Source organism: Anguilla rostrata, chromosome 3 (assembly GCF_018555375.3).
Source record: "Anguilla rostrata isolate EN2019 chromosome 3, ASM1855537v3, whole genome shotgun sequence".
Classification (NCBI taxonomy): domain Eukaryota; kingdom Metazoa; phylum Chordata; class Actinopteri; order Anguilliformes; family Anguillidae; genus Anguilla; species Anguilla rostrata.
This window is the reverse complement of record NC_057935.1, coordinates 57074225-57083824: the sequence shown is the minus strand read 5'-3', so window position 1 is coordinate 57083824 and position 9600 is coordinate 57074225. Positions and strand designations below refer to the sequence as shown.

Below are 9600 nucleotides of genomic sequence, written 5' to 3'. Positions count from 1 at the left end.
CCAATTTTGGGGATTTTGTGGTGTCTTGGGCTGCAGTTGGATGTTAAGAACCACAGTAACTAAACAACAAGAAGGGGTGTTTTGTGTGTGTGTGTGTGTGTGGGGGGGGGGGGGGCAGTTTACCTGCAGCCTGTTCCGCTGTATGGGAACCAGTCTGGAGGACTTACTGGAAGACCACGGCAACAGAGCCATCTCCATGGAAACAGGACTTGCTGTGATTCTGCAGCGTGCTCCAGTGAGGTGTGAGCAAAGGAGATCCATGGGCCTCTGGCTTTGGCTGAAAGCTCCCGTTCCTCCGTGCCTTTGGACCCCCCCTCCCCCAATCCCCCACCCCCCACCGACTCCCCCCCCAACCCTCCCATGAACTACCCCCCAAACCCCCCCACTTCACTGGCCGAACAGCACGACACAGCGACAGCAAATCCCAAGTACTGGTTTACCGAGAGCGATCCGTGAGGTATGCTGCCCCCTTGTGGAGAAGTGGGGGTAAGGCAGACATGTTGAAACTCCCACCTCCACTGCAGTTACACTGAGTTGTGGGAAAGGGAAAACCCGTTAGCATGGAGATAGCTACAGCTTTAAATCAACCTTAATAGTGCCATGACCTCAGCAGAGCCCAGGACTGATTTGAACAAATTCAAAATGGAGGGCAGTCACTGCCAGAATCAGTGCACATGTATGTGTATGAGGTTACACAAGAAAATTAAGACTTTACAGACAAGTTCAAAATCTCTGCTGTATTATAACTTCTCTCAATGAATTCAAAGCTACGCCCAGTGGACGCACCAAGCAGAGGATCAAGTCTAAGTAGAAAGGAACTTGGGAGATCATAAATACACACGCTCACACACAAACGGAAAAAGACACACACACACACACACACAAACTCATAAAAACATGCACACACACACACACAAACTTACTCACACACACACACAGAAACTCATAAAAACACACACACAAACTCATAAAGGCACACACGCACACACACACACAAACCAACAGACTCAATAAAAAAAACACACAAAGGCACAATTAGTTCCTTTTTATAAAAAGATTTTTTTTCCATCTTTAAACCAGGATGCCAGAGAGATTTGTAAATCCATTTCAAGAAAAAAAAGTTTTAAAAAAACAAAAAACAAACAAACAATGTAAAAGAAAATGTGGGGAAAATGTAACTGCCTAACGTGGGCAGTATTGATTTTATGGTCTCATACAGTGTACAACACACAAGTCCCTTCTAGCCCTGCTCCTCACTTCGAACAGTCAGAGATTAAACATGTGGGACAGGACTTTTGGGAAAAGAACATTATTTTACTGTCCCATCCTGAGAGACAAGGAGTGTTTCTTTGCTGCCCCTACACCCCAGTGCGTATGTACCAAGTGCTTCGGAAAGTGCCGGAACCTTTCCCCGAATCTCCGCCAAGAGCAGACCCCCCCCCCCCCCCCCCCCCGCCGCACCCTCGTCGATTTCCTTTGTGCTTTACAACGGCTATGATTCTGTGTTCTTACTCCACGCATTTAAGGCGCGGGGCGGTAACATTAGAAGTCTGCTTGCGTGGAACTCTGCCGTCATTCCGCGGTGCGGCGACACGGACGGAAGCCGAATTCTGCAGCGTGATCTCACGGCCACTAGGGGCCGCTGTTGGAAACATGAATGGGCCGTTGAGTCCCACCGCCCCAGTGTACCGGGATCGGCGCTTGGGTCGTGTTACCCAGAGTCCAGCCCGTGAGTAATCTGAGGCAGGGGTAGGCAAGCCCTGCGCCGGGAGGGCCAGACACGTCCCTCGTTCTTTTCTCCATCAAAACCTGTAACTGCATAATAATTGTATATATTAATTTTTTTTCGGCTTAACATCAAATATTCAGACTCAGGCTATTAATGATCCATCAAACTCTTGCAATCAAGCTCAGACTGACATATAACATCCCCAAAATAAAACATACAAAATATTCAAGTTTTTACATTTTCCATGTAGTTTCTTTGCCTTTAAATCAACAACAATGATGACATTATCCACAACGGATCTATCAAAATAAGAATGACAACAAAATTAACAGCAGTATTAACAACCCCAAAAAAATAACAGGAGACACACACAGAAAAAAAAAATTATGGAAAGCCTCTCCCACTAAACCCTCCCCCCGCCCACCCACCACAAAGTGCATCTTTACAATCGTCGCAGGGTGACATCATACGGCACAGGCCCCGCCCACTACCCTCCTGTCAAGACAGTTTTCCTTTTCCCAACACCGGCTCCAGTGAGGAATTAAGAATTTTAGGAATGTGTCAGCTGTGATTGGCAGCTCCGGCAGGAAGCGGAATTAGGCCGGGCACGGGAATGGGCAAACAATAAACGACCGGGCAGAGAGAGAGAGAGAGAGAGAGAGAGAGAGAGAGAGAAGAAGTTCAAGTACCTCTGAAAAGCGAGCGAAAATAAAACACCTCTAAAGAGTTAAGAGAAGGGTGGGATGCTTGGGTGGGGATCGTGGATCAAAATTTCTGAAGGTCTGAGAGTTGACAGGGCAGGGTTAGTCAGCGACCTTCAGCGACCTTTCCAACAATTCCAACGCCCCCGGTGAGACCACCCCCCCCCCCCGACATCAGCAAGATTCAGCCACCACAACCATTCAGTCCCAGAAGACCACACCCACCCCTCACGTCCACCCACCTGCTGTCCCCCACCCCCACCCCCACCCCTCCCAGATTAGTGCAAATCATCTGACCCCAATGCAAACGAGAGGGACTCTTAGTGCAAACAGAGAAAAGGAGGGCGGGTGGTGAAGGGAGGAGGGGGATGGGGGTGGGGGGGGGGGACGGGAGTGTTACCGTGGGAATTTTGGACCTCCAAAATTATTATCATTTAAGCAAGTGTGTTTCACTAACACCAACACCTGATTGTGCTCAGTAAATAAATACAACTCCGTTTGCACACACACACACACACCATTCTCAAAAATGAACAAAAATAATTATTTTCTTAAACATTTTTAAAGCATGCACGTGACAGGTCTGTTTGGGTTCACTACGACTGAACCACTAGAAAAATGGTGGGGGGTTGGGGGGTTGGGGGGGTGGGGGGGGGGTGGGGGGGTAGACTGAACCACTTCAAACAAGGGTGATGGTCCAGTCTGCCAAGTCATTCTCATTTTTGGCCCCACGAATATATTCCAAACAATTTATTTATCTATGGTACATTTAATTCCAGGGGGTAAATTTCTATGGTACTGGTATCTTTGACGGAGATCCCGTTGTAACCTCCTTTTTAAAAAGCAGAGCGCGCACCTACTTCTCCGTTTCGTGCCCGATGATCAGCTTACAGGCACAGAACACAGGAAAGCTTTGGACGGGTTTATCCTGCCTTTCTTTCTTCAGAGAAAAGCAGGCAAAGCAAAAGACCCTGGTTAACCCGCACACACACACACACGCACACACACACACGCACACACACACATACACACGTACACTCTTCACTCCACCATCGTTACTATTGGGAATATTTGTGGGACCAAAAAGCTAGTGGGGGGGGGGGGGGCTTGACCCTCTCTGCACTTAAGGCACTTTCTTCTTTGAATCCAAGGTTTTGAACAAGTTCCCCCCCCCCACCCCCCCACTTGGTCCCCTTAGGAACCCCTGGCAGCAGAGTCCTAAGAAACCCTCTTTGCCACGTTCCAATGGAGTACATTCACACTACAATTACAGTCCACCGCCACCAGGGGGAGCTGTCTAATGTGGGACAGTTCATAATATCTTTCGCGGTCATGCCTTAAGAACAGTATAGGTTTAAGATGAATGCGTCATCATGAATTCTGAGTATGGACCCATATTTACAGAGGGAAAAGAATGAAGATGCTTTCTTTAAAAATAAAAAATCAATAGATTATTGCATTGTGAAGTTATTACCACAAATAAAGAAAAATCACTGCAAGAATTACCCAGAGTTTGAGAGCATGTAAGGTTCATAACTGCTACATTATCGTTATGCCTCCCTCTGCAGGAGGGAGTTTAGAGTGCAGCCGGGGGGTGTTAAAGACGGGACAGGAGAGCTAACCTCCAACACCGAAGTGCGAACGAGGGTACAAATCTACGGGGGAGGGGTGAGTGGGTGTCCAGATGGCCAAAGATAAAGCTGGCCTGTCCAGAGACGCCCTGAGAATCAGACACACACACATACATACACGCACGCACGCACGCGCACATAGGCACACACACGCGCATACACACACGCACGCATGCACGCACACACACACTTCGAAGCCGCCCCCCCCCCACCCCACAGCTTCTCTGTACCGCATTAAGAGGACAGTTGAGGTCACTCAGCCCCCTCCTCCCTGCCCACAGTGACTTCAAGTGCAATCAGGTAAACACACAAAAATCAACCTCGCTTTTTAACTTTGAGTGCGTATTTTCTTTTTTTTTCTTGAGGTCAAAAACCCCAACAGCATTTTGGGAGTAAAGTTAAAAAATAAAAAATAAAAAAAAACAATAAATGTGCATAATAGATTTCAAACCAGGGAAATATTTTTGATGATCCTGATTTTCCTCCAATAGTTTTGCATGAAAACACCCGTTTTTTTCCCCAGAAAGTGCCCTTTTCAGAAACAAGCCCCCTCCCCCCCAACGACAGCAACACCCACCATTTTGGTACCGAAGCTCACTCACATTTGCATGTATAAATAGGCTACATATATAATTGTAGCACAAAGGTATCAATATACGCAGGATAAAATCGTACTAGCCTGACTTAATTAGTGACGGAATTAGGAGACGTACATAAACACGGAACTAATTCTCTCAAGTTAGTCCCTTTCAGGGCAGGCCTACTTCAAAGCACGGGGAGACTGTGTTATTAAGTTCGTTATTAAGCTTTGGCTGAATCGGGAGCCGAAATGAGATGCACGACGTGTCTGGGCGAGTTTAACGCGCTTCACATTTTTTTCCAACTCGCCCGCCCGCAGGAAGGTGGGCGTGCCGCGCGGGAAAAACGGCCCAGAACAGCGTTCGCTGCAGAAAGAGGAAGCGCGCTCCACGCGCTCTCCAACCGCTCGTAAATTTGAGTGCTCGTTCTGAGAACGAGATAATGCGCTCCCCAACCAGGCCTGGTCCAATGAAAAAAAAATTGTGCGTGAATTTTATTTGCATTTCTAGAGTTAGGAGAAATCTAAATTTTCCCTTTCGGTCCCGGAATTACCGGACAGAGTTCTGTTTAAAAAAATAAGAAATTTAAGAAAGTGAGGGGGGGAAACGTGGCTATATCTCGTAGTTTCCAAAAACCTGAAATATGTTTTGGAATGTGCAAGGACAGCAGAACCGCCAGCACGGCGTTCCCCTGCGACCCCGCCCTCTTCCCATCATGCACCTGGTTCCGTGTCCCTGTAAGTGACTTCCTGTTACGTACATTCGCTGCTGCTCCGTTAGCTCAGAGCTTTATGGTCCCCCGGGGCCTAAGATCTGCATCAGCACGTTCTTCACCTGCTCCTTTGGTCTGTATATTCTCATAAATACACCCATTTTTCAAAAAAAATAAATTTTCCCAAATATTATATATTTTCAGTAAGATCTCTGTCATCAGTAAAATATATTTTTTAAAGGTAAAGAGGTGCTTAATGCTTTAAAAATCATATAAAATAAAAAAATAATAAATTAATGATTAATTTGGCCCTGCCTTTTTCTCTTTCACAAGCGGGTATTACAAGGTTTTTTTTCTTTCTTATTTGAAACCAACTTGGACAATGTGGCTGAGAAACCAGACTAGTACACCTGGAAATCCTGTGCAGAAATTGTTTGGCCTTCACTATTTTTTTAACCTTACAGGTTTGAAGGCTTAAGGTAATAATTCGATTCCCAGTGGTTTTTGATATTACTTCAGAGTAACCCAAAATGTTTCTCAGTTACGTCCAAGATGATCTCAACCGATAGATATATATATACGCACACACACGCACGCACGTACGCACACACGCACATATTTAAAGTGTCAAGTACCTGAAGCAGTTAATGAAAAAAAGCAAAAAAAAAAACAACTATCAAACCACCAATAAGGAAAGGGTAAAAAATGAAATAAAATAAACCAAACAACCACAATAGTAGGGGGTGGATAAAATGAGGAAGGGTTCAAGGAAGGGTTTTGCTGCCCACTAGTGGCAGGCCAATGGTAGTGCTTTAAAAAGAAAGGACCTCCCTCTCCTCATTCCCCGCCCCCACGGACGAAAAAGCCCCAGAACAGTTTCAACTCAACAGTCACCCACTTTTTTCCCCTTTTTTTTTTAAGGGGGGAGGGGGGGATCGCAGGAATCACACCCTATTATGTGCAGTTACCTTGGGGACATTTTAAGGTTCTGTCTCAGCACTGACCCCTGGTGGATGCGGAACATACCTCACCAGTAGCCTGAATTTGCCGACTGGAGTTTGTTCCCAACTTGCCCATTTTCAAATGCATCCGAATTTGAACAGAGTTTAACCAGCCCAGAGAGCTCTTTCTGTTTTGCAAACAGGGCTGCTCTGGGATCTGCTGATCTGTGTGTGATCTCAGCACCCCCTCGCTCCCTAGGCCCCTCCCCTTCAAGCAGCCATGTTGGATTTCAAAGCTAGTGGAAAAAACAAAATAATAAAACTCAATTTTAAAGAGCTAGAATTTTTTTTTTTTACAGACACCCTGATTTTGGTTTATAGAAAAAAAAAGTTTTTTTGTTTGTATTCATTCCTGTACTATTTAGACTTTTTTTGTTTGTTTTTGTTTGTTTATCGTCCTTCGATTTCAAGTCACAAGCGTCTAGTGTCCATAAGTCCACCTCTCTTTCTCCCTTTTTCTCTCCCCCCCCCCCGTCTCTCACGACCCCACTCTTGCCATGACCCCCAGTTGCTCCGGCGACCTGGGGGCGTGGCCGAAGGCGGGGTAGTGGGCGGAGCTAAGCTCAGGGTAGCGGACGGGGCTCCTCCCCGCGTCTCGGCCCACGGGCGCCGCCCCCTCCGGATGCCGCCGGCCCCCGCCGGGCCCCTGGTGGCCGGGCCCCAGACCGAGCGGCCCCCCCGCGGCGGCGGCGGCGGGCTCCAGGGGCCCCGGACCCCGGATGCGAGGCTTGCGGCCGCGGCGGGACGGGACGCCGGTGCAGCCGTCCTTCTTCAGGTGGCGGTGCAGGTGGTCGGAGCGCACGAAGGTCTTGAGGCAGCTGGGGCACTGGTAGGGCCGCAGGCCCGTGTGCACGCGCACGTGGTTCTTCAGGTCGTAGTTGTGGGCGAAGGCCACCCCGCAGTCGGGGCACACGTAGGGCTTCTCCCCCGTGTGCTTCCGCATGTGGACCTTCAGCTTGTCCTGTCTGGGGGGGGGGGAGAGAGGGGAGGGGAGGGGGAGGGGGTTTAGAGCCGTCTTCACGAGGGGACCAAGGGGTAAACAAGAAGCGACAGGCTTTTCTTTTTTTAGATAAACCTGCAGATTGTGTGTTGTGTGGTTGTGTTGTGGTGCACTTTCGTGGCGCATGTGTGTGGTTGTGTGATGTGTGGGGTGGGTGTGTTGTGTGTGTGTGCACGTGTGGCGTGTGTGATGTGTGCACTGTGTGTGTGTGTGTGTGTGTGGTGTGTGCACTGTGTGCGTGTGTGTTTTTGTGTGTGTGTATGTGTGTGTGTGTGTGTGTGTGTGCATGTGTGTGTGTGTGAGTGTAGCTCAGCTCAGAGTACAGTAGCAGTACACTGACCCTGGGGCTGAATTATTAAAGGACAGGAGTGATTCAGTTTGAGCACAACCCCTGATCAAGCAGGATTAAGATTACAGCACCGGTGCCCACTGCCAGCTTTAAGCAGCCCAAAAAACTTGGATTACCCCCCTCCCCCTCCCCCTCCCACTGTCCCTCCCGCCTCCCAGCTCCCCCACAAATACCGAGAGGTCTTAGGAGATTTTTGGCGTGCAGCCCGTCCCAGAGCAGAAGGGGCCAGAAGAAGCTCCTAGATTACCCTCCGTCTGTGCTCCCCCCCCCCCCCCCCCCGACTGCGGGACAGAAACCCAAGACAGCCCTGCCCTGAACGGGATGGGGCTGCGTTTTGATAGAACGCTGTCGTGCAGCCCCGCCCACGCCGTTCAGATCTGTAGGCCTACCCCAATACCTCTCTGCCAAGCTGAATACGTATACACTACATTTCCCAGCACCCCTTGCTGCTGACCTGGTGAAGCGCACTTTGCAGATGGCGCACTCGTAGGGCTTCTCTCCGGTGTGCGTGCGGATGTGCCGGGGCAGCTTCCCCGCCCCCTGGATCACCTTGGCGCAGATCGGGCACTTCTGAAACGCTTTGGAGCGCATCTTCTTCTCCCCGAGGACCCGGCCACGCCCCCCGCCGCCCCCACTGCCCCCGCCGCCCCCGCCGGCCGAGCCGGGGCTGGGGGCGGGGCTTCCGCTGTCTGGCGGGGAGTGGCCTGGCAGCGTGGCGTGAGCCCCGCCCTCCCGCTGCACGCTGTTAAAGTACTTCAAGTAAAATTCCACGTCGGCATCGCCATCTTCCTCCTCCTCTTCCTCCTCCTCCTCCTTCGCCTCGGGGGGGTCCCCAGCCGGGACTGGCCCCGCCCACTCCTTCTGCTGCTCGATGGAGTCCATCATCTGCTGCAGGAGGGCGGTGGCCGACGCCCCGCCCCTCCCCCCGCCCCTCCCCCGGCCCCTCCCCCGGCCCCGGCCTCGCCCCCGGCCCCGCCCCCTCCCCTGCTCCGGTCCCGGCGTGGGGTCCGGCTGGAGGTAGTAGTGTCCGTTTTGGGGAGGGGCAAAGAAGGGCGGGGCAGCCACGCCCCCGCTCGCCCTCGCCCAAGCCAGGAGGGCCTCTGCCCTCAGCACGCCCTCTTCCTCCCCGTCCTCCTCATCCTCCTCGTCCTCCTCCTCCTCTTCCTTCTCCTGGTCCCGCAGGTCCTGTGCGATGGGGTGGGCGGGGTATTGGGAGGGGGCGTGGCCTGTCCCGTTGGGCTGGCTATAGTGCTGCTGAGCGAGGGGGTCCCTGAGTTCGGGGCTGCCGCCCCGCTGCGCCCCCTGCTGGAAGAGCTGCAGGTACTCCTGAGCCTGCAGCCGACTGGCCCGCTCTCCTTCTGCCTCCTTCCCTCGCTCCCTGCCCTCCGCCTCATCCTCCTCTCCGAGCTCACCGCCGAGCTGCTGAAAAAAAAAACCAACAACAGAGTCGCTCAGACCGAGATGCCCACACACACACACACACACGCGCACGCGCACACGCACACCCGCACGCACACACACACACACACTCATGCACACGCACACCACACGCACACACACACACACACACGCAGCATTTACTCACACACGCAGCATGGTGTGTGGGGTGTGTGTGTGTGTGAGGTGTGTGTGTGTGTGTGTGTGTATAACAGCAGGGGGACGCAGTGTACCGGTGGGGAGAGCACTTTGGTGTCCAGCAGGTGGGCGCAGACGTCCCGTACGGGAGGGATGTCCAGCAGGCTGGCGGCGCTCAGGACGTCCCGCACGCTGCCGTGGCTGACGGTGAGCGTGGCGGTGTAGGCGAAGTCCAGCAGGGCGTCCAGCGCCTCGGCGCGCACGAAGTCCAGCGCGTAGACGCTCTGGCGGTCGGCGGCGGCGCCGGAGGTGAAGAGCCGGTGG

At 51.7% G+C, this 9600-nt stretch overlaps 1 protein-coding gene across 3 annotated transcripts in view; it reads right to left on the bottom strand.

The window, feature by feature from the left end:
• Nucleotides 1–1030: 1030 nt before the first annotated feature.
• Nucleotides 1031–9600, bottom strand: part of LOC135251269 (zinc finger and BTB domain-containing protein 7A-like) — a 20952-nt gene continuing 12382 nt past the window's right edge. For 2 of the 3 annotated variants that reach the window (XM_064328549.1, XM_064328550.1), the window contains 3 exons: nt 9372–9600; nt 8156–9123; nt 1031–7317 (listed from right to left, as the gene is read on the bottom strand). The exon at nt 9372–9600 is cut by the window's right edge and continues 308 nt beyond it. In XM_064328549.1, coding sequence (XP_064184619.1) covers nt 6831–7317; nt 8156–9123; nt 9372–9600 — 1684 coding nt within the window. In that variant the 3' untranslated portion in view covers nt 1031–6830. The remainder of the gene's footprint in view (nt 7318–8155; nt 9124–9371) is intronic. The other variant, XM_064328551.1, reaches the window with a different exon arrangement.